The sequence below is a fragment of the Crocodylus siamensis genome, chromosome 4, assembly GCF_052110815.1.
Source record: "Crocodylus siamensis isolate JL-2025a chromosome 4, ASM5211081v1, whole genome shotgun sequence".
Lineage (NCBI taxonomy): Eukaryota > Metazoa > Chordata > Crocodylia > Crocodylidae > Crocodylus > Crocodylus siamensis.
This window is the reverse complement of record NC_143398.1, coordinates 24,760,005-24,785,918: the sequence shown is the minus strand read 5'-3', so window position 1 is coordinate 24,785,918 and position 25,914 is coordinate 24,760,005. Positions and strand designations below refer to the sequence as shown.

The window sequence follows — 25,914 nt, the reverse complement described above, 5'->3', positions numbered from 1 at the left end:
TAGCATCTCAACCCACACCACCCTCTGCTGCAGTGGTTTTTCAGTTATCCCCACACCCATGCAATTGCAATCCATCAATCAGTTATGGATTAGGTGAAGTTTTGTGACAGTTCACACTCATTTTTCAGCATAGGTCCAAAGATCCAAAAAAAAAAAAAAAAAAAAAAGCAAAGGAAAAGGGACTTGGGCTGAAAAAGTTGGAAGTTATGTCAAACATGGCTGTTTGTGAAGATGCACAAGAAGGCAGCACTGAAGAAATAAATATCAAGTACATGTGGTTCGATCCATTATTTGCAGGTCCAGGTCACAAAACGCAAATTTATTTTAATCATGCTGGATATAACCCAATGCACAAGGAGGGAGGGAGGGGAAGAGAGAAAGCAAACAAATGCAACTAACTCATAAGGGACTGACAACACACGCCCCTGTTTTTTAATGTCTTGAGTTATTTAGGAAACCTTGCCACTTCTTTCATAAGAAGCCTGAAGGATTTCTTTTATGATAAATTCATAGTTTATTGCTTGAAACTATTCTTGAGCTAGTTATAACTTTGCACAAAACAATAAGCAAAATAAGGACTATTTTACATAAGCAATTGTCAGTCACTCTTCACTTTTATTGAGTAAAATTCTAGAACTCTGTACAGTAAAGCAAATGGAAACCCTAACTAAAAGCAACTAGAGCAATATTAATTTTAAATAATTCAGAGGTTGGGTAGCTGCTAATTTCTTATAGGAAAAAATATAACTGTTCCAGTTATACTAGAACACTGAAGTAACCAGTAAACAACAACAAATTACCATTACCAAAAGGAAAAGCAGTACAGATAATGAAAAAAAATAAAGCTGGGGTAGGGGGAAAGGTTGAAGGTGGACAAAGGAAGACATATGTTAAAACAAACGCTACCGAACGACTGGAAGGAAAAAAAAAAGCAAACTCAGTGACTGGTAGAGAGAAGATGTAAGGTTTACCAACAATAATGATTCAGATACCTCTTAAAAATGTCAAGGTAAAATACAAAGTTCAATGCAAATAACTTTTTAAAGTACATTGCTTCCTTTTTTATAGATAATTTTACAGCAAACATGGAAGAGGCTCCAAACACTCAAAGTGTATGTACCATCACTTAAAACAAAACACTAGTTTTTGCTTCCACCACAAAGTCCATGAAAGGCATTCTACACAAGCTACAATATAGTTAAAATTTGTGCTACTTTTAAAAAATCTGCCACCATTTCTGTGTACATATCAACAGAATACAGAAAGGAAACATTTCTTACAGTTTCATGTACCGACTAATAAACATACCAACTAAAAACATACTTTGGTTGTGACCAGAAAACACAATTATATAAAACAGGCACAAACATTAGTTATGTTATCCATCTTTATACTTCACTGACACAATCATATATTTGTTAATAGTTTTTTTTAAGTTTTCTTTTTACCCACCTGACATATTTTCTCTTTTTCTTCGCTGCAACAGCACAGCCCTTTCTTTATCTAAACTCCTGCATAAACAAAAAAAAAAGATTTAATTTTTAACTAGTAGAAGTTTGGTATGAATGGAGGCAAACACAATTATTAACTATTAATAATTAAATATTAACTCAGACTTTCACACAATTATATAGTTATCAATACATGCATCTAGTTTATTTTGCAATAGTCTCTCACTAGTGGTATTTTAATACCAACTGCATGTATATAAAAGTAACTATTTCATTCTGTAATAGTATGACTTGAGCAGAGTAGCATCAGCAAGTGCTCTTCTCAACCTTCCTAGAAAAGGCAGTATATGTCGTACTTATATTTAAGACCAAATCTATGCTGATTCATGGAATTACAAACGAAGTCCTACATCTTTATTGGTATATTTGTCAAAGTCATAATTAAAGACAGAATAAGACAAGGGCGGGTAAAATGGTGGATCCGGCTGACAGCCAGACTCCATTTCCCAGCAGCACCTCCTGCCTACATCACTGCATCCGGTTTCCATGGAGATCCAAGTAGTGGTTGGGGCCAGTCTCCATGGAAACCCTGGCCCTGCGCTGTTATAGCCCTGATGCTTCTGGGGTCTCCATGGAAACCAGCCACATCAACATGGGGAGGGGCTGCTGGGAAGTGGAGTCCACTGTGGGCCTGATCCAGCCTATGGGCTGGACTTTGCCTGCCCCTGGAATAAGGGATCTAGAAGGTTATTATGAGAGATGCTCCCAAAAAGGCATTATTTCTGCAAAGAAAAGTAATGTTTTGCTAATTAAAATGTGCTGCATGTCAATAAAACAACGATAAAGGAGGTGATAAGTTGCTATGTGATGAGCAGCAAAATATTCCTATGCCCAGAAACTGTATAAAAAGAACAGGAGAGGCTCACTTCTCATCATAGAAAAATGGTAAACAACAGGTGTCTGAAATATTTGTTCTAGCACTGGTGCTACATATAAAAAAAGAGGAAGCATAATAATGGAGGTAGGAAAATTTACAGTTGGCAAAACATGCATTTTAGGTGAACTCAGAGAAGACTCTGGAATCTCAATACGACCAAGCCAAGATGATAGATGGAATCTGGTATCAAAGACTAAATAATAAAAATGGGAAGGAAAAATATAATTGCTTGAATTTTTTCATAAAAATAAATCAGAAATGTCAAGTCAGGTTTTCCATGGTCTAGTTAAAGATTATGTACTAGGTCCCAGTGCATATTCACTGCAAACTGTAGCACCACAAATCAAAAGTCTGGAAGCGCTTAAATATTATCTGAGAGATAATATTTAAAGATTAAGATTACACTGAAGATGAAAAAAAATGTTAACAAAATATTTTAGGACAACTTCTAAATATTTTCTTCACCTTCCCTCTTCTACTCCACTCCCCACAACTGTTTATCTTTCAGTATCTTGACTTCCGTGATACGACTTCTTAAAAGTCATCACAGATATTCCAGCATAGAAAGGATCTGAACATTTGATGCAATGAACCCTCCTCTCCCCCACCCATTCTTTTCAGAAAAACAGAGCCCCCTTTTTTTGGAAAAAAATAAAATTTGGATATATTAGCAAAAAGTACATTGATAAAAAGGGAACTGTTCAAAAAATAAAAGTATTATTGGTTTAGTTTGAGAGGAGAAATCAAGCAAAAACAAGGGAGAGCAGCCCTCTGAATAAGTAGTGTTGAGGACAGAAAGAAAGCTGGGAAGTACAGGAAACTGCTCTGAAGGAGGACAAACATGTTAGCTGACCTATGAAAGAGAAAACCCAGTTATTTAGGGTTTCCAGGGCCATAAGCTTGTAATGAAATGATTTGCCATTACACTGCTGTCCTGTGAAGGCATGCAGTACCCCACGCTATTGAAATGAGGACTGAGTGATTGCTTACGCTGCCACCTAGTGGCATAACTTCTATAGAGGAGGAGGGCAGAGGAGCTTGGAAGGGACTAGATAAGAAAAGCAAAAATGCAGTGTGCTGGAACAGCAGCTGTGAAAGGGGGGGTGGAAAGGAGAGGGGAATAATGGCCAAGACTCTTGGGAATGAAAAAGTATACACAGCATAAGCCCACATGGACAACACTATTTGTTACTGCACCTGGACTTCTGATATCCCAGATGGGATTTCATGACTTTTCATGACTTGACTACAACAGGGCTAAAATCACTTTAGCTACTAAACCAAGATTAGAGAAAAGCTTCACAGGGCACATCAGGAACCAAACAGAAGAGGTCCCTGCTACATCTAGGAACACCTCTTAAGTTTAAAAGATAGGTGCAATATTGTTGCAACTTATTAGAAAAGTAGCTACTTTACCTGGAACTCTTAGGTCTATGACAGCATTATGGGCTGTAGCTCTGTTGGTCTTAGGATGTAAGAAGACACAGTTCTTTGGGTAAATCTGATATCTTTTATTAGACCAACTCAAATAGTTTAAAAAAACCCTTCTTTGCAAGCTTTCAGATACAAACAACCTTCGTCAGGCTGAGGAAGCATCTGCAGTTGGTTTGTGCTCCTCCTGGATGGAATGAATAGTAAAGCAGCCAGAGCCTGGCATGCGTGCAAGAAAGGCAGTCACTGAAGATGGCAGACAAGGTTCTTTGGGTGAATCCCATACATCTTTTATTAGATGTAAATTGAGGAGTCAGTGGGTGAGAGAGCTTGGGGGTCTGCCTAGGCCTATGACAGTGATTACCAGGCTACCACAAGTTCCTTTTAAGGATGCCCCACAATATGAACACTGTTAAGTGTGCAAGCACCTAAAATTCACAAAATAAATAGATTTCTATTTGAAATCTCTTGAATTTGAGTCAAAAGCATTTTGACCTTTTGTGATCCGAGTCCTCTGCAACAAAAGAAATGCTCTACTATTTTTCAATAATCAAAAGAAAGTAACAGCTGGAATTTTCTCAGTGGTACCTTGAATCTAAAAGGGTTGAAAACCACCAGCTGATCCCATCCTATCTTGGTTATTTGTTGCTTTTTCATTAATTCATTGTTTCAACATCTCTTTTTGCTTTCTGACTATGCTTTATTTTATTACACAAAAAGTATTTACCCCCTGCAACCTCTACAGTGGTATCTGATTAAAAAAAAGCCCAAATAGCTTAGCTACTCCAAAACACTATTAATTCCTCACTTTATTTCCAGGTAGTCCAACAGATTCATCAATTCTTTTGCAATCTTTCTTCTCAGTACTTTGGGAATTTGCATAGTTGGTATGGCTGGCATATTTATTTTATAATCTAGAAATCTACTTACTACTTTGCATTTGATTTTTCCGTAAAACTTTAATAGTAAAAATAATTTAACACCTGATTAAAGGCAAATTTCACATATTACATAATGTTCCCCAAGTATTACATTTTATCTAGTATTTATAATTCTAGACAGAGAACAAATATATTGGCTAACTACTACTTACCTAGGTTGACAACGCTCACACAAGTATATATCAGGAATATGCTGCCTGTCGATCCCCATGCAGTCGATGTGCTGCCAAACACTTAAAAATAAATGTATTGGTGTTATTAAACGTATGACATCTTCTGAAATCAATGTATTTAATGTTTACGCTATTACATACACAGGACATATTCATTCAAAACCAACTTATATGGCTGCTGTTCTCCCTAAATTCCTATGTAAACTTCTTTCAATGAGCCACTATCCCAATATTTCACTGTGCATGTTCCACTGAGTCCTATATAATTCCTTTCCCAAAAATTGTTTCTTAACATGCCTTTACTCTAGAAAATGTTCTTTCAACACTTGAAAATATACAGAGCAATGAGAATTGTTGTTTACAATGGGGTTAAGACTGACAAGTATCCTTAGCAAGCCTGACCAACCCATTTAAGTGGTTTTTACAATATCCTAAAAAACCGAAATGAATGTCATTTCATTACCACTCTTCTTATGAAATATTACCTATAATGGTCACCACCAACAAAAGTACCATGCAGCAAAACTAGATAACCAGACTCAGAACTAGGAAAAACACAACAGACTAAGGCTGAGTCAATATTTTGTTTTTACTTTATCTTGTGCATTATCCAGACCAAAGGACAGATTAGATTAAATCAAAGGATTACATCAAATCAGCATATAACAAGAGTGACCTGCGTAGAGCCTCACCACTGACAGGAGAACGTATTACTAAATCTTTACCATATCATAAAGTACTATCAACAGAACAATGGTCACTGAATATGTAACCAAGACAGTTTAGACAGCCAGAAGAAGCCAAACCCAGGCAAAACTGTCCTTAGTAATGATGTTCGTGTTACTCTAACAGTAGTTTCTACTGTAGCAAATTTATCCAAGTTGATAAAACTGGCTAAGATATTCAAGAACAGCAATCTAAAAGCTATCCAGGCCCCTTTTCTCCTCTTGTAGCCCAAACTACTCTCTGCTTTATTTCTGTATATGGTGCTAAGCCCCTACTGACCTTAGGCAAGATCAACCACGTCTGAACAAGGATTTAAAAGTTCAACTGTTTAATTTTTCTTTCCAAATCTTGGGCCACCATTTCTGCTATAAATTAGATTTCATCTGTAAAAGGTTTAGACATTTTAGTGCAAGAGTACCTGGCAGGGAGGAGGGGAGGAAGCAGGGAGAGAGAGTGGTAAAGACTATTTATATAAATCTGGTGTTTAATGTAAGGGTATAATTTTGCTCTAGGTATTGGGATTCTCTTTATCCCAAATTACTTCCTCTAAATTTATTTTATTGAGCTGTGTAGCTTCACAGATTTCATAGACATTAGAGCTGGAAGGGACCTCGGAAGATCGAGTTCAGCCCCCTGCCCCAGGGGCAGGAAGTCAGCTGGGGTCACAGGATCCCAGAAAGATAAACATCCAACTGACTCTTAAAAGGAATCCAGAGTAGGTACTTGCACCACCTTTGGCAGCAGTCTGTTCCAGGTCTTGGGGGCTCAGACTGTAAACAAGTTCTTCCTTATGTCCAGCCTGAAACAGTCTTGGAGTAGTTTGTGACTAAAGCTTGTTAGTCTAAAGCAGGGGTTCCTAACCTTTTTAGGCTGAGGACCAGCAAACCACATATCAGCAAACTGCAGACCAGCAGTGACCGGCATACTGCAGGCAGGTAACCAGTCCTTTTTTATGTTCAGTATAAAAAAGGTTGGCTACCAGTTTGCAGTATGCCGGTCACTTCCAGTCCACGGTTTGCCAGTCTGTGGTCACTTCTGGTCTGGCAGCCAGCTCTCCTTTGCAGCCCAGCGCCTGGCCATGACCCAGGGGTTGGGAACCCCTGGTGTAAAGTACATGTTACTACTTGGTGTACCCATGTTAGGAACCAACTGCCACACATTCTTATTCCACAATTAAAGGAGGGAGTGGGAAAACAGCAGAAGAGATATCTTTCTGATAAAAAGGTAGCACGTGAGAGAATCTAATAAAGGAGTGAACAGAAATATATGTGGAGTTAGGAACAGTGTGACATCCTTTCCTGATTGAATCTGCTAACCCTTCTGTTAAGCCAGTCATGGATTTGCAAGAATCTGTTTCGATGGTAGAGTTTCTCAACTTAAAAAGTTAACATGAGCTAAAACGATAACTAGTCATTTTAGAACAGCTTATTCCTGCAGTCTAAAACATTAATATGCAAATATATAATCTTTAACATTTGAATTCATTTTACCTGCATTTGTCACAACAGATCATGTATCCATCATCATGGGTAAAGCCACAAATACACCTGGTAATATCAGTTCCATAGCTTCCATCCTCTGACGTACTGATGGTAGTAGCACTGGAAGTTTCATCAAAATTGGGAGTTGTAAATACGCCTACTTCATTCTTGCTAATAAGAACGGATGGAGGAGGAGATGCTGGAGGTGTTGGAGGAGGACGAGCACCATAGTTATGGTCCTGGATGATTTTTTGAAAAACCCCATAAAAAAAACCTGTTATTTTGACATTGTTCTAAAACATGAAGCAGAATTTCTCTCTTTAGACTTTTGAGAAGTTAAGTAGTAAGAGTATGAATCCCACTCCTGACTTCTGCAGAAAGTAGTTCTAACTTGACCCAGATAAAATCAGTACTTGGGTCTTCCAGACTGGAGAGCTGGAGGTGGCTACATGCAGCAGTCTCTTATGTCTTGTCAGCTTTAGAAATTATCTTAACTATACTAACTGGATAAGGCATTAGGTTTAGATAAGCCTCTAACCTGAATTCTTTAAATGCCCCTCATGCCCCATTCCCACTTCTCTGATACGTGGTTTCATAGCCTAAATAGAATTTTAAGAACAGGATCCTAAATTTATTTTTCTAAAATCATACAGGCACCTATCTAACTGATTCTACTGAACTTGTGAAATTTACAGCAGTTACCCCTAGGCATTTATAGTTAGTACATATAACTTCAACTGCTCTTTTTCCCCATTTGTAATATGCTTATTTATCTTTTTATACAGCTATAATAATACTACTGTGGTGCATTTCCAAAAACATTTTGGTATTATTTTTGTTACAAACATAGATACTTGCTAAGAAGCCAATTTTAGCCAAATAATTAAAAAATGGTAAAAAGTTTAAAGACCGGAGAGAAAACAGTATTTACTGACAGAAGATAGAATCCATACCACCCCTGCAACTAGAATTGAGTACTTAAATAGGCCTTTCTTAAAACTCCCATTTTGTATATTTGGTTTTCAAATAACATCCCCCAATACAAGTTTGTCTCAAAGATAATTGATTTAAAAGAGATAGGCTTTCAAACAAGGTACGAAACTTACCGCATAAGGCAAACCAATGTAACTGTGTGAATGATGAGAGCTGCTGGTATAAAACTGGTGTGGGTAACTGTTTGATTTTTCAACTACCACTGGGCTAGCTTCTACAGATTCTGGTCTGAAAAGCAAGATATATTATCATTACACTCAAGAATATTTCACATACGTTTGCTCTTTCTTCTATTATTCATATCACAACTAAATATGTATATGCCTTTCCTGAAAAAAGACCTATTTTCATTCTCCAATCCTAAGCCACCCTGACCCGCTATTGGGACAGGCAGCATATAAATCAAGTAAATAAATAAAATCAAGTGGACCCAAAAAGAAGTTTAAGATCTGTATAACCAACAAAGTATGAAATACTTCCCATGCATGGATCTTCTACAAAATCTTATTATAGGTCCATAATACAAAAAGTCAATACTGGAGCAATTTAAATACCCTAAACCAGCAGTTCCCACTCTATTTCTATGTGGTATTCCTAATTCTGACTTTGCACAGCATGATTACCATCAGGTTACATTCCACACCAAGTTGCTAGGAGTATACTAGCAACATTAATGATGACAGAAGTAACAAGAAGCAATATCAACAGAGTTGCAGGCATCTGTCAAGATGGTCTTCACAACACTACCTGCAACTTTAATACGTTCCACAATGACATCTAGTGGTGGAATTAGTGTGGTGCCATTATATTCCTCCAGACCTGTTACCCTCAGCTATATGGTTTTGGTGAGGGACAAAAAGACGAAAGTCTCATAGTAAATCAAGAGGTGTAATCCACATGTTTAAATGAAAAAAAAAAAAAAGATGACAGTGTGAGGAATGAAAAATACATAAAGGTGGGGAAATAAATTTGTGAAAAGGACAAGAAACAAGATATTCTATTGCCTCTCTCTTAACAGTCATTACAGATATACCTTGAGTATAATATTTCCTGGCTCCCCTTTTGGAATTAACCACCAAATTTCATTTTCGTAGTAGTAACAGTATCACTTGTTTTCCCCCAATTTATGGCAGGACTACACCATTTGGACACATTTCAAACCAGACTATAGCTCAGAATGAAACTTTTACATGATGGCAAATCACTGCAGGGCCACAAAAGGTTTCATAGACATTTTTTGCCTTGTACCATGAAAAAAAAAGAAAGAAAAGACTTTAAAATGAAGCTGATGTAGTTAAAGGGACGCATGATTTCAGTTGTTAACTTCTGTTTTAAAGAAAAAACTATTAACCAGGATTTAGAGAATAAAAAAAATAGAGGTGACAGAAATATTATTCAACTTGGTTTCTTTGACAAAAACTCTCTACTCCATGTGTATTTAACCTAGTTACTCACTTTCTCTTTATTTGAGCAGATTTACCTTAGCAGGAAAACAATTACAAAGGACAAATGAAAAACCAAAACAGTCAGTAGAGATCATCTGGATAAATGAAGATTAAAGACTTGCATAATTATTTTTAATTAAAATTTACATTCTTTTAACCTATCAGCCAATAGGGCTCTCTCTCGCAGCTACAAAATAAATCCTTCAAAGTGGAGTGATCTATAAGACTGGAGTTACAAAGCTAGTTTACATTTTTGCTTCATGCTAAATAGTTGTTTTGGCCTTTTTTAAGGAGGTCAAAACCTTTAGTGCAGGTTATCTTTTTTATCCAGTCTACAGCATCAAGTTTACCCCAAACCACCTAGTATCTGAAACTACACACAGAGAATTCTTTCAAAACTTCTGTTATCCTGAAAAGAGGAATACTGTATTTTCTTTATTGTACCAGAATTTTGTTAGAGAGCAAGTCTTGCTTCTGAATAAATGGTGATGTGAAACATGTCAAAAACTAATAAATATAACCTATGATAAGAGAGTGCAAGGAACCTGCTCAACAAGCCAAAAGGGTCAGAAATGCTTCTCAAATTTTTGTATACAATGACTCATTAAACAGAGGCAAGTTTTGAGAGCATCCTTCCCACCAAGGAAGGAAGATCAACTTTAATTCTCCATACTATCTGAACCCAGGATCTAGATTCTCAAAATTCTAATGCAACAGATGTTGAATATCCACCCAGCATTGTTCAGCTAAATTTCCAAAACTTAAAGCTACACATTAAGCAACCTCTTCCTTTCTCATTCACAACTGCATTGCCATCAGTTATTTTTGATGTATAATTTATAATAATGTTTGATAGTGAAATGTAGCAGCATGGCTATTCTGGCATTCACTAAATTGACAATTTTTCTTAGGATTATCTGGTTCATACTTATTTTTTTCCTAGTATCTGAAGAACGTCTTGGCCTAATGCGGTGGTTCCCAATCTGTGGTACACAGACAACTGGTCAGTGGTACACATTAACAGATTTATTATAATTACTTTATATGACAAAATTTTGCTGGTGGCTCTTAAAGTTGTATAGTTTAAAATTGATGGTGCACAATCTCAGAGTTTGGAAACCACTGATCTGATGGCCCACTGGAGCAGAAAAACCTGAAAAAAAAATAAATAAAAAAAGTGCAGTCTTTCACCTTTGTAACAAAACACACATAGAAATATCAAGTCCTTAAATAAGAGAACCCAAGAAAATTCTACCCAACTGGTGCATAATCTTTTGAAAGCCTAGTCACCAAGATTACAGAATATATTTGTTCTTACAAAATATATCCTGAGGATGGCAGCCTACACATTTTCAAATTTCTAAAATTTGAGACATTCACAGTCTCAAATGGATTCCAAGATTAAGGTGATGCTGTAAAGGATTTAGAGCGTCTCTTCAAGGCTGTCAATAAACCGAACTGCATGGGAGGCACTGGCTACAGTGTAGTGCTCTGTGGCCCAGTTCAATAAACTTGATCCCCTCAAGGCAATTCTCTTGAGAAGTGAATATACACATGGCTGTTTTCTGTAGAAGAGAATTACCAAAAGAAACCGCATCTTACTTAAAAATAAAGAAATCCAAGTATTATCAAACACCCAGATTTATATTAATATCCAAACTCAGGACACAAAGCTAAAGAGACTGAGGAGGGGAAAAGTGCAAATCTTTTCCAAACACAGAGATAGCTACAATTAAAGCCAGAAAAAGAGCTGCCATTAAAATCAGAAAAAGCCCATTTCAAATTTTGGCTACCCTTACCATGAAGAAGTTCTTCCTGATATCTAACCTAAACTTGCTCTCTGTCAGTCTGTAACCATTGTTGCTTGTCACCCCAAGAGGCACCCTGGTGAACAGAGCATCTCCGATGCCTTGCTGCATGCCCCTAATGAACTTGTAGGTGGCCACAAGATCATCTCTCAGCCTTCTCTTGTGGAGGCTGAAGAGATCCAGGTCCCTCCGTCTCTCCTCATAGGGCTTGTCTTGTAAGCCCCTAACCATGTGAGTGGTCCTCCTCTGGACCCTCTCAAGTCTATCAACATCCTTCTCGAAGTACAGCGCCCAAAACCGGATGCAGTATTCCAACTGTGGTCTGACCAATACCACACAGAGGGGAAGTATCACCTCCTTGGATCCATCTGTCACGCATCTGTTGATGCATGATAAAGTGTGGATAGTGTTGCTGATGATTTTGTCACACTGACCACTCATGTTCATTTGGAGTCCACTATGACTTCAAGATCCCTTTCTGCTTCTGTGCAGCTGAGGGTCACTTCCCAGCCAGTAGGTGTGCCGGATATTTTTGGGCCCTAGGTGCAGAACTCTGCATTTCTCCTTGTTGAAGTGCATCCTATTATGTAGTGCCCACTTTTCTAACCTGTCCAGATCTGCCTGCAATCGTTCCCTACCCTCTGGAGTGTGCACTTCACCCCACAACTAAGTATCATCTGCAAACTTACACAGAGTACACTTCACACACACATCCAAGTCACTGATGAAGATATTGAAGAACACAGGTCCAAGGACTGAACCCTCTGGGCCCCACTACCCACATCCTTCCAGGTCAATACCAACCCGTCTACTACCACTCTGTGGGCATGACCGCTAATCCAATTTGCCACCCACCGGACCATGTAAACATTTATGTCTCAGCCTCTGAATTTATGAGAATGGGATGAGATACTGTATCAAAGGCCTTGCTAAAATCCAAGAAAACATCTACCTCTACTCCTGCATCTAAGTATTTTGTGAACCTGTCATAAAATGAAACCAGATTGGTCAGGCATGATCTACCTGCTACAAATCCATGCTGGTTTCCCTGCTGCGTTATTTTTCTCACTGGACTCCCACAAATATGACCCTTTATAATCTTTTCAAAGATCCTTCCAAAGACGGAGGTGAGACTGTCTGGCCTATAATTACTCAGATCCTCCTTCCTCCCCTTCTTGAAAATAGGGACCACACTGGTGGTCCTTTCCAGTCCTCCGGGACCTGATCCAAGCACCACAAGCACTCAAACAGCCGTGCCAGTGGTTCTGCTATGACACCGGTGAATTCCTTCAGTATTCTCGGATGCAGCTCATCCGGGCCTCCTGACTTGAACACATCCAATCAATCCAAGGGACTCTGCACCAAGTCAGTGTCAACAGTTGGTCAGGTTTTGTTGCTGAAAGTCTTTAACTGCCTAAAAAACGTTAATAAAAATACAACTTCCAGCTGTTAATAGGTGCTCATCAAAACTAATGCATTAAATAGCTTCCAACATATATATTCTGATCCATGTCTCTGGTTCAAATGTGAAACACCATGGATGACATTTTATTTCCTTGTGGTCATCTAAATAACAAGTGTTTTTAATTGCCTAAATGACATTTTCAGTACTTTTCACAGGCAACTACTTTGTTTCCGCAGTGTCAGTGCATACATGGACATATGTACTATATGTGCAAACTGAGCATACACATTAGGTTGCAAACTAAACTATAAAGTTCTAGGTTCCCCCAAACCTTCTAACCCAGAAGATTTGAACCTGCATTTTGCTGGCTTCCTAACACAACACACTAACCACCACACTACAAGTCATACATTACCTACCCTTTCTTTCAGCATTCCTGTTGAAGCTGGGCCCCTGGGAAAACCCAAGGAGATTATGTGAGGCCAGGAAGAACACAGAAAACCAGAAGGTACATGGCTTCGTGTGGTAGCTGATGCTCTGGAAAGGAACAAACCCTACATTCTAGCCTGAAGCTTTGCTCCTAGGGAGGCAGACCCCACCTCCCCAACCCCATCCATTTTAACAACGGCTACTAAATACAAGGAGCAGACACTCAGCTTCAAAAGGAGTACCAGAGAGGGGCCAGACATGTGGTGTGATGGGACCTCAGAGATGCAGGTTCAAAGTCCATCCCCTCTATCATTTTGCTTCCAGGACTTTCCACCCTGCGTGCATATGGAGTTCTCCAAGCACATGGGGCTATGGGTGTGGGACATAATGACTACCTTCTCATAAGTGTCAAAAAATAAATCACAACTCAAACAACTAAAAAACTGTCGCTTACAATTCTACTCCACATGCTTCCCTTGCCCATATATTATGTTGTTTGAAAAGTCAGTAATTATACAAAAAAGAGCGAGCAAATGCTTTGATTTCACTACCAGAGTCAAACCTCTGAGGGCGAGAACATTTTTTTTTATGAGGGGGAAAGAAGCCACAAATGTGTTTACCAATAAATGGACCTTCCAGAACTTGTGTACTTTTGTTTCTGAAGGCAAAAGTCTAGAAGTTCAAATACAATATGCCACTTTTATTTAATCATTTTATCGCATCTATAGTATGTCAGGTACTATTCAGGAGGTAGCGTTATGTTCTATAATCCAAAAAGCCCATAATTTTAGGGCCCAATCCTCCTATCTCTTAGGCCTTCACATCATGAAATTGTCTGCTGACTTGCAAGCAAGTCCAGCAGGTGTGCAACTTCAGGAACTGAGCTTAGGTTTTACATACAACAGAATAAGAGAAAAGATGCAAAGAAACTCAAAAGTTGCATCGGTACAGTGACAAGGTTATTCTGCTAAGGAATTTGTACACCTTGAAAACTCAATTAAGACTTTTTCCTACCCATACTTCCAGTGCTTTTACTTCTTTGAATGAGTGAATTTTACTGACTTTTATTGGCATCCTGGAAAAAAAAAAAAGTTGTCATTCCCCCTGCAACAGACAAGGATAGTGGTCAGCTCTGAAAGAATAAATGTCTATTCTGGAAATAGTTGTATATATTTTCTGCACTACTTGTAGCAGTTTGATAGATTATGTATGGACTTTTTAAAACTACACTACATGATCAGGGTTTAGCAGAAGTTCAAAACAGGTAAGAAATAGAGTTTTAATTTTGTTTTATGCTATATTTAATATGAAGTATAAGACAGTTGGTATTTATGGGCTGAATCATTTTGAGAAAATTATTGGTTGGTGATCAATTCCTATTCCTAGGTGATCAGTTCTGACTTAAGATCTGAAGTATAGCTCACTGTAAACTGCTTCTCAGGGTAAGTTAGCCTCTGCAGACCTCCATAATACTGCAGCAATACTTATTCCAGTACCTGAAGCAAGTTGGATATTTCTACAACAGGCTAGTATGCAGCACAGACATATCTGTAAGCCAACACCATTTGCAGTAATTAGTTAGGACTTTATTTATTTAGTCTTAAATAATAACCTGGATTTTCAAGTGTGTACTTCCAGTGTATTTTAGTTAATTTCATAGCAAAGTGGGAGGAAAGGAAGCAACGTTCATGGAAAGTTTGCCACAGATGTTTGCAACAGCTAAACAAACTACTATATGTCCCTATTGGGGAGCACAGCTTCAAGGAAGTTGGTAGTTTGGAGAGCTAATGCCTTATTCTTTCCTATAGGCTAAAATTCCTGTCTGACCTAGTCTCCCATGATCCCAGAGATGCAAAAGATGAAAAGACAGCCCTGTAGTAATGTGGTACCATAAGGAAATACCCAATTGAACACTAAAGGTAAAAGTACTGAAGAAAATTCTTATTTTCACTTTTTTCCCCTGCTGAAAAAACAAACAAACCCAAAACATTTTCCCCACATTCTTCATTCTGAAGCTAATTTATATATGTGGCTTCATTCATGTGTGCTGTTCTAGTATCTAATTACATCATTCTTCTTTTTTGTTGCTTCACCCCTCTGCTTGGATATTTCCATGTCTCCTTTATCAATGCCTTATTCTCCTTTTACTGAGTGTGCTATTTTCACATTATGTTTTTCCACACACAGCATCTTAGAACATGAAACCAAATCACTATCATGGGAAATTGGTCCAATTCACCCCTCATTGGAAAGGTGCATTTAGTAAGGTACTTTTTTGGTTACTGAAATCACAGAGAAGTAGTGCTGAAAGGGATCTCTGAAGGTCATCTAGTCCAGCCTGCTGCTTGAGGCAGGATCATCTCCATTCAAACCATCCCATACAAATCCTTGTCTAACCTATTACTAAAACTACAGAGTTAACCCTGCCACACAAATGAAAAGAATAGATAGCACCCTAACCTGCCACAGGCAAAACAAAAATACAACTGCAGCTAGTGTCCTGCTGCTACAAGAATTAAAATGTTCAAGAAATCCAAGGAAGAGGACCACACTTCCTGCTAGAGGAATGCAAAATCCTACGTTTAGATCAATCTGACCACGGAGCAAAATTCTTTCCCGACTCCAAATAGAGCTATCAGTTTGACACTGAGCAAAGGGACAAACCCTCTAGCCAGGAATCTTCAGGTTTAAGTTCCAGCAGGAACACTAGCACTCCCCAGTCAAAATCCCCAGCTTCAGCTGCAGCCAACACCTAATGCTTCCAAGGAACATCACCAATGATGGAGATACCACAGTTTCCCTAGTCAGTCTAGCCCACTTTCTCACCTTTTTAACACTGAAGAAGTTCCCTCTTACCCCCACACCTAATATCCAATATCTACATTTTGCTGCTAGAACTAAGTCAATAGTCTACATCCCGCAGCAAGATAGAAAAGGTGTTCCCTATCTTTTTTATGGCAGCCCTTCACATATTTGAAGACTGCTGTCATGCCCTCTCTTAAGCACCTTTTCTGCATGCTGAGCATACCTATTTCCTTCAACATCACCTCATATGGCTTGTTTTTCAAACCCTTTATCATTTTTGTTGCCTGCCTCTGGACCCTCTACCGTCTCCATCTGACATGTCAGTCTCTGAGAAAACAGAGATGGGAAATTTTAGGCTGACATCACCAGGGATTCTTATATCTCAGTAAATTCATGTGGCAATTACGCTTTATTCCTCCCCCTCTCTCCCTCCCACCTCCACCGGTCATATATTGAAATAAAACAACTTAGTTTTTAGCCCACACGATTTCCCCCAGCAGGACTCAAGACAACTAAATGAAACTGTTGGCTTTTTCCCCTTTTTTCTCTACATTTAAAGCTTTTCCCCCCTTGTGTAAAGGATGAGATGGTAAAGCAGTAAAGCTGTAATTGCTAGAGCACCAGAAGTTAAATTCAGACTTTGATCTGGTCACCAATCCAGCTGCAAATGGGTACCAGTCATTCAGGCTAGAGAATCAAAGGCAGGCACCAGACATGGTTCTGGCCATGTCATGCCCATGCTAGCCATTGGCTGGAGGGCCTCAACCATGTGCGCCCATTGGGCCATCTAGTCTTGAAGCAGAGCTCTTCATGACTTCTTTCATCCATGAATTGTTCATCTGATGACTCAATCAAGAGATCAACAACTGCAAGCCAGATCTAAGTGGCTCTCAGATTTGTTTCACCCAGAGTACACGTACTACCTTTACAGGAGGGAAATCTGCTGAAAGAAGCTACTGCCTAATTTTTGTTAAGTTTTCTCAGATGGGGAAGACTTTCTTCCACTTTTTCTTGAGTAACTTTCTTCAAGTGTAATCATTGGCAAATTTAGAGCCAATAGCATTTTCACGTTCTGATCAAACACTAGCAGGTTTTAAGTTATCCGAGGTGCCCTAGAAAGCAACTGACAAACAGTTTACAAATCTTGTCCTTCAACTTTTCCAGCCCTGAACTCCATAATCAGGGATACTGATTTTCTCTGATAAAAAAAAATAACTCCCCAATTTTCAAATTAAAAGTAGTAATTCAAAATCCACATTTTTTCTGTGGTTAAAATGAAACACCACTAAGATAGATCTATCTATAGCAGCGTTTCAGTTTAATCACAGAAAAATGTGGATTTTGGGTTACTTTTTTTAATCTGAAAATTGGAGGGGTTTTTTTAAAAATCAGAGAAAACCAGAATCCTTGTTCATAATTGTACCAGCAGTTAGTGATGAAACACAGTGTAGATGTTGGTGGCACTATCGATGAACTTCTGTAGGAGAGCAGAAAGAGCTGTAAAGTTATCTTCAGTTCCTTAGAACTTGTTCAGCACCAGAAAAGCATTTCTTTTCTGGATACCTACTAGAAGCCTCCCTTTAAAAAAGAAAGAAAAAGAATTCTCCTTTATTTAAAGGAGGAGTGGGCAAAATATGGCCTGCAAGCTGAATCCAGCCCACCAAGAGAGTCTATCTGGTTTGCAGTGGGCCCCTTGGCCCTGCCAAGACAGTGGGGCTGTGGCATGAGCCATGGTGTGTATGGCTGGCCCTGCCCATGGTCCCATCCTATCTGCCCAGCCAAACATATCCTGCTCACAGGGGTCCTGGACTCAGCTTCCCAGCAGCCCCCATAATGGCAGCTCACTCTGCTCAGCTGCCAGCGTCTCCACTGCTGCCAGGCCAAGCCCTGCCGTCCAGGCAACCCAGATAGATTCCTGGGGGTGCCAGACAGAGTGGGTAGGATCTCCACAGACACTGGTCTGGGACCCCTGTGAGCAGGATACACTTGGCTGGGCAGACGGGATGGGCAGGCAAGAAGTCACATCCGACAACAGGGTCCCTGGAGCGGAGTAGCAATATGCTTCCCACACATCCCTGTCCTGGCCCCATGCTGTCATTGCCCCACAATCCTGACCCCACCCACCCAAGGCCCCGCCCCATCCCATCCACATGGCTGAGAACACCCTGCCTGTGGGGGTTTTGGGTCTGTCTCCATGGAGACCCTGCCCACCCACTCTGTCTGGCCCCCCAGTGGTGGATGCAGGGTAGATGGGCCCATATAAGGTTTGCCAGCAGTGGGTGGGAGGCAGATGGGCTGGAACAGTTCCCCCCCACACCCTTCTTGCAACAGCTCACCAAAACTCCTTAAGTGGCCCTCCAGCCCAAATAACTGCCCACCCCTGATTTAAAGAGTGATGCTAAAAGGCTTCACACAAAAGCCATTTATAAAAAGTTTATAAAGGTAACCATGCAAATATTTTCTTAATACTATCCAAACACATGAAAACTTGAATGTTTGTTCAGGAGTTAAACAGGGTGGGGAAAAAAGACTAAAGATGAGATTAAGAATATTTTATATTTCACTGTCTCCAACAGATTCTACCAAGAAGTTTTAAAAAAAGTAACTCTTTCAAAAGCAAAGGAGATAAAACAGGTTTAAGTCCAAATCTTAAGCCTCTTACTGGATTTTAACTATGTTTTTCATAAACAAATTTTCACAAATAAATGATCTGATGACCAAAAGGTACTGAACCATTCCATTTTCTTTAAATCATGGCCAATATGTATATGGGTAGGCAATGTTTTTTGGCTGGAGTGCCAAAAAGCCACAATGACTACCTTGGAAGGTGCTGGAGTGCTGATGTGCTGGAGCCCAGAGCAGCTGTTTGCAGCCTCCTAGCTGCACCCAGCCCACAGAGCCCAGTATGCTTGCAGGAGGGATTGCAGCCTTCCAACCACCTGCTGGGAACAGCCTGGGTTCGGTGGCTGGCAGCAGGTGCTTAAAGCCTGGGCTGGCAGTGGTGTGCCAAGCAAAATGGCCTTGTGTGCCATGCTCGGCACACGTGGCAGGGGTTGCTGACCCCTGTGCTACACTGTGGGCTAGAGGAACTCACCTCTTATAAACTAGAATATTTCTGTGCCCTCAGAAAGACATGTTAAAATGTTATAAAACCCTGCTAATGCTAAAAAGTGACAACAAAAACTATTTCTAGACATACCAAGATGATTATATATATCTATATCTATATATATATATATATATATATCTATATCTATATATCACGTACACTTCTTCGTACCACATGGAATTTTTTTTTTTTTTTTTTTTTTTACTGTCTTTAATCCCAAGCAGTACCAAGCAATCCTGACAAAATAGTTTTCCAATCTGGCACCATTTAAGCTAACCACTTCAGCTATAAGCCAAAACAATGGATGCCAAATTGAAAAACAAATATTGGGAAAGAAAAAAATGTATTGTCAGCTTTTATACTGGTGCATTATTGCAAAAATGGGAGCTTAACTATGAACATTTAATTTGAACATGCCCCTTCATGATTATCACCATCTCTCATAATTGTTTCTTCTTTGACATACTGAATTGTATTATGTCTCTAAAATACAACCAAAAATATCACTGTAACCCTGAAGGAAATAAAAATGATAAGCACTAACTATATGACGTAATAAATTATTTTTCAATAAACCAAACTGTGTTAAAATACTGTTCTTTCACTAGTCCTTTACTCACCAAAGGAGGAGCCATTGAACTTCAGACATGAAGCTACAGTAGAGGAATATAAATAACTGTTAAAATTCAGATACAATTAAGAAGCTTTTGGAAGTCATGTTCAGTTCTTTTCAAAGTGTCCCCACACAAAAATAAAAAATAGTAAACTTACCAGTTATATTTAAATACTTACTCTGAGCCTGCAGCCATTTCCGAATAAGAAGGTTCTGCTGTATCAACCCCCAATGGGATCACTATGCTCATGACGTTCGTTTCTGATAAATTCGATTACTACGGAGTCCTATGCATTGGTATCCAAAACACTGGGGCATGCCAGCCACAGTGCTCATTGCAAACATCTAAGTGCATCCACAAACCCTGTTTAAAAATAAGACAAGTAATTAAATCAAATAATTTTAAGAAGGCAATTCCGTATTATAGTATATTTAGATAATCTTGCTAAGGGATTGTTATGGTACTTTTTGGTTCCAAGTTACACTGGAAAAAAAAATTCAAATGGTACATATTTGTTGCCTACATTTGAAAGAATGTTAAAGCCTCGAACTAGCTGAAGTTACTGGATGACCACCTGGAAGCAGGGTTTAAGTTCTACATCAGCTGTTGAAACCAGCAGTCTCTTGTGCAAGTGAAGAGAGAATGTTTTAAATTTCAGTTTATTTAACTAAATTCAGCTCAACAGTATATCACGCCCCTTCCCCCCATGTACGAACTACAGTTAACATAGTTCTGTTTAAGTTATTAAAAAGACTGCTTTTCTGTGAATTAACTGAATTCTAATTTCCAGCTAAACCCATACCACATGTTAAAGAAGCCAAAAAGACTATACATTTAAATTAAGGTTTGCTGCTTGGTGATTTGAATTGGTAATTAAAATATGCAGTAAAATAGCTCTGGTTAGATGCCTTTTAAAATACTTTTCACACCTTAAAGTTTTTTTTCTATATTTCAAAAAGGTCTGAAGCAAAAACTGAGCTTGACTATACACACTAGATGATCAAACTACAAATTACAGAATAAATGGTAAACCACTGTATGCAGAGTCTCATAAAATAGCTACTAAATGAACTTAAGCCACCTTGATTTTCAAGGAAAATCATACCAGTAATACATTATAAGAATTATAGAAACCTAGTTTCAATCATAATTACCCTTCTTTAGATGAGACAGCTCATCAAGAGACAGAAAAATAAAATGGCCACAATTCTCATTTTGCCCACTCAATTTTCAGCAAATAAGCTAAGCAACGAGAATGTTGTTATGATGGTTTAATTTTCTTCCTACACCTGCAGTGTAATTTAAAACCCAAATAAGCAAAACAGAATTATAGGATTATATTTAAAAGTTGTTTTAATGAAAAAAAGTTTAAGTCATTCAAATATAAACTTCGTTTCTGATTATACACATGTGAACACAAACTGACTGTTGATACTTCCAGGAATGTTCTTCTACTTAATACTATTACTGTACTTTTTTAAAAAGCAAAAAGATACAAAACAGAAAATGTAAAGTCGCTTAGTTAAAGATTCAAATGGATTTAATTGAAAGAAGATAAAAGTTTGAGAGGGTGGAATATAATAACCTACACCTGCTTAAGAACAAAAATTTTCATAATAAAGAAGGATGACATTTATTCAGGTACAACTCTGAGTGTTATTTACTGTGCTATATTATCATCAATACTGTATATACCAACGAAGACAAGCTTGCTACTTTTTATCCTAACACTGGAGAGCCAACACAGCTATGAGCGGTAAGTCTCTATAAAAGACAAAGACTTCTACAGAAATGAAGTCCTGCTACCATGCTTCCAACATCTTCATTACTTTCCCTCACCTTCTCCCTCTTCCTTCACCTCCATACCAGGTGTTCCAAACATTCATGTGCCCAAGGGCACATTCAAATTTACAAGAAAAAGCAGCAGGCGCCAATATGAATATTAAAGTTTAGAATTTAGAATCCTGGATATGCGCATACTACTCCCTCCCCAAATGAAAGTATGCGCCACTCTGTCACTGCATCTTTCAGACTGACTTGCTCTCATTTTGGCAGCTATTGCATACAGCCTGTGAAGAAAAGAAAAAAAAAAATGCTAAAATGTTGCTGTTCTGAGTTCAACTGGCAGTGACAGTATTTTTTGTTGGAATGATGATTTTTATTGCTTGTGAAAATGCGTGCAGGCACCTGAAATAAACCTTGGGGGGCGGCATGCACCGTGGACACCGCATTGGGAACAGCTGGATTAGAGGGAGCTGGAGAGACATGCACAAATAGCACTGTGCACCTTTCTCCACTCCACAAACTGCAGTAACAAGTGAATGTATACCTAATGACCATTAACTTATCCAGCTTCCCTTGGTGGAAGAAGCAAGGTACAGTATTCAAATGAATATCTGTGTTTACTTGCAGGGGCATACTTCAGATCCATTATCTGCAGCACTTTCATACTGAGTAAGTGCAGTATAGTTTATTTAGCTGTGCTTCTTGGATGAAGCATAATTCCCTGGTGACTTTACTACTCACTTATTTACAGGTGAAGCTGAGCTGTTGGTTTTGAGAAGTTACCACAGCATATCTAGAAAACTTAATAAGAAATAGTGGCTGAAAAAGAGCACCTCACTTGTAACATTTTATACTTCTACTCTGGGTGGAATTTTGCTTTTTCAATCAGTTTTGGTGTTACCGATCCAGACGGTCAGAAAATAAATCTGAAACATCTGGAAAGCCTGCATCAGCAAATGAAATGCAGAAAGAGTAAGAATGCACGGATAGAGATTTTTTAAGCCAATACTAATAGCCAATTTTTAAGGAGGCATATCAGCTGATATCGATTTGATTTCCCATACAGAAGCCAGCAGCTTGAAGAGCAGTGGCCAGCTGGTATGTCTGTTGTGGTGGAAGGGGAGGGGCAAGGGAGGGGGCATTGGGGGGGAGCCACATCGAGGCCCCTGTGGTGAGGGAGGGAGTGCGGCTGGGGCAGATGATGCCCAGCGGGGTGGGGCATGGGATGGAGCTGTGGCTTGTCCAGGGGGCATGGGTGAGGGGGCTGCTCCCACCATTGCATGCACCCCAGAAAGGCATCCCATAGATCTTCAAGTGTCAGTTGGCTGCCACTGTGCCAGGATCTTCCCAGTGGGGGCTGGGCCAGGCTGCGCTCGGGATGGGCAGCGGTACCACTGGGAGGAGGGGACAGGAGAGGGAGGATGAGGGGGACACACTGCAGCTACCTCAAAATCCACTGTAGGCCCCCAACCCCCACTCCCAGTGCTGCTGCCCGCCCCGAGCACAACCCAGCCTAGCTCCCAGCAGAAAGAACCTGGCACAGCCCCAGCCCCCCAGCAACAGCCCACCCTGCCCTGCACAGATCTGGGGGCACATGCCCCCCATACCTTCCCAGTTTCCCACATTTTTCTCCGTTAAAGGAGAATGCATTTTTAAAGTTTATTCCCTTTCATATATTCTTGTGATCCACTTTTAGGTCACCACCCACATGTTGAGAAACACTGACCTAGTCCAACCCTCTGCCTCAGGCAGGATTCATTCCTATCCAAACTATGCCATATGATCATAATCTAAGCTCTACATAAGACTACCCTCAACTCTGAGAACACAGGCCTAGCACCCTAACCTCCCACAGGTAGGGCAGGGAAGCTACAGCAGCCAACGTCTTCCTTCTATAAAATGATGTTAATATATGCTCAAGAGATCCTGGGTAGGTGGCTATGCCCCCCACTAGAAGAAAACAAAAACCCCACAGTCCATACCAATCTGCCTACAGGGTAAAATTAATTCTTGACCCTAAATACGACTTGCAAAAAAAGCTCAAGTTATTCAATCTTTTAGCCAAAAAGTGAACATTAGTGAGTCTGCCTGGGCAATATTATACAGGGAGGAAAACTGGTAAGCCACAGAATCACAAAACTAATTAACTACCATTCAAAGTGTTTACTAAAGAAGGAAGATAGCCTATTAATTTTATGAAGGTATATATAGATTTTTTTTTTATTACAAATGTGTGGCTTAGAGTAACCTACTCGCATACTACCGGGTGCCTAAGGTCTGGACTGAATTCACTGCCACAGCCACAGGAAGTCAACCAGGAAGCACTCAGCACAAGAGTGCAGAGGGGTGGAGGGACAAAGGCAACAGCAGCACAAATTCAGTATTAAAAATGTAAATAGGAGGCAGCAAAGTCAGTAGAAAAAGTGTCCATTTTCTTGCCTTTCCCATAGCAAGCAATTTACATTTTAGGTCGTCTAGTGGTATGGTGGTTCATTTAGTTCTTGGCCAAATTTCAACCATTTTGTATAAAGCAAGAGAAGTGATGAACCTCAATGCATTTTGCCAGACAACATTACAACAGAGGAATTTTCTTTTTAAGGGAAGGAGAAAGATCTCAGTTACACAAAGTGTAAAATATATCACTCTGACATTTGACTTTTCAGAAAAAAAAGCGATCATAAAGGATTCTTCATTTATTATTATATTACCACAGGGGTGGTGGTAGGACAGTGCCAGCTCCAATTCCTTGCAAGGGGCTACTAAAAGGGGCCCCAGATGCATTACAATTATGCTTTGGTGTGGTTATCTAGTAAAGAGTATGGGGGCCCAGAAATGAACCTTTGCACAAGACCCTCAAAGGCTTGGCCTGCTACTGATTACCATCTTAAGATTTCAGGACATACCAACCTTCTTTCTTCAGCAAAAAGACCAGGATGCAGAACCCTCCAATGTTACTCCAACCAGGAACAGCTGCTGCAAAATAATGTGGTATTCAGTCACCAGCAGCTAGCTCAGAGAACAAAATTTGTGTTGCTTGCAATGATATTCTTCAAAGAAGAGGGTACCATATTGCCAATATTTTGATATTTCTCTTTTACACCAAGCACTCAACCTAAAGGAAAAAAAAATCTCAAGTACAGGGTCCATCTGCACTAGACAAAAGTGCACTGTTGCAGCTATGGCTGCAGGCTACATCCCGAAAATACCATAACATGTTGAAAACTGTCATTTTGGATAGCGGGCAGTGGAATCTCAAGGAGAGAAGGGAGGAATCATTTACGCCATGTCCAGACCCAGAAATGTCCCATGTGTTGCACTGTAATATTCCCAAGGTGTCCATCTTATGGTTCTTTACACAACTCTCCAAAGCAGGTGCTTGGACTACAGGAATCGCCATACTGGATGAGGCTAGTAGTCCAGCAGATGTAACAAACCCTGTAGAGAATAAATAATGAATAGCCTACCCACAGGGAAAGGCTCTTCCCAATCCCCATTATTTAGTAATTAGATTATTATCTAGTCTCACAGTAAAAGCTCTCACATTGTGAATGTTTTCATGTTTAAATGTTTTCAACCCAATTTTCCCCAAACATAGCATTTTAAGTTAAAGAGTTCCACACGTGAATTATACATTTTGCTATTAAAAAAAAAGAAGCTGGGGAGAGGGAAGAGTCCTGTTGAAACCCAAATACAATACACAACATATAATCCCACTATTTTATGCAGTATTTTACTGCAACATTTCAAGTAGTAATAGACTGCTCAGTCATTTTAGGTTATCTTTTTATTCCAAATGAACCTATCAGTCCAACTAAATTACCCAGTACTAAAAAATAACTGGTCCACATTTTCTAGAACCATGCTACGTTTCTCCGTTAGACAAGTAAAATGTTATGTGGAGGACTAAAACATAATAGCCAACAAAACAAAGCTCTTACAAAAATTACACATTTAATTATTATTACAATTATTTAATTTGGAAGTTCTCAGTAGTTGTGTCTAATTTACTAATTTGTTCCAACATTTCCTCGCTGCTATTAGCCTGTCAGTACCCCATCTTTATTTCATAAAACAATCAGGCCCCTCAAATATCCTATTTTCTGAAAAACTAACAAAAGGAAGCCATTTAGCTTTTATGAAGTTTCTCTACCTTCCTTTATTACCCCCCTTTAATATTAAAAAACTGTAAGAGAATTGATAGGTCTTATAGATTACTGGGCTAAGAAAAGGGTTTTTTTTCCTAATTGTCTTTCAAATCTCCTCTTTGACCTCCTACTTCAAATTTTCATATTAAATTATGCAAGGTAAACTGCATGCACTTCTTTTACTGACTTTATCTGGACTGGATTTTCAGCCTTTGAAGGATTTTAGTTTATTAGAA

General features: G+C 39.2%; 1 protein-coding gene across 5 annotated transcripts in view; it reads right to left on the bottom strand.

Annotated features, from left to right (window-relative positions):
- The window catches only part of KMT2E (lysine methyltransferase 2E (inactive)), a 90,781-nt gene that overhangs the window by 50,785 nt on the left and 14,082 nt on the right, over nt 1–25,914 (bottom strand). For 3 of the 5 annotated variants that reach the window (XM_090041989.1, XM_090041994.1, XM_090041993.1), the window contains exons 2-7: nt 24,441–24,506; nt 19,927–20,111; nt 8,247–8,361; nt 7,150–7,379; nt 4,913–4,993; nt 1,453–1,511 (exon numbers count right to left, since the gene is read on the bottom strand). In XM_090041989.1, coding sequence (XP_089898115.1) covers nt 1,453–1,511; nt 4,913–4,993; nt 7,150–7,379; nt 8,247–8,361; nt 19,927–19,997 — 556 coding nt within the window. In that variant the 5' untranslated portion in view covers nt 19,998–20,111; nt 24,441–24,506. The remainder of the gene's footprint in view (nt 1–1,452; nt 1,512–4,912; nt 4,994–7,149; nt 7,380–8,246; nt 8,362–19,926; nt 20,112–24,440; nt 24,507–25,914) is intronic. The other 2 variants (XM_090041991.1, XM_090041990.1) reach the window with 2 other exon arrangements.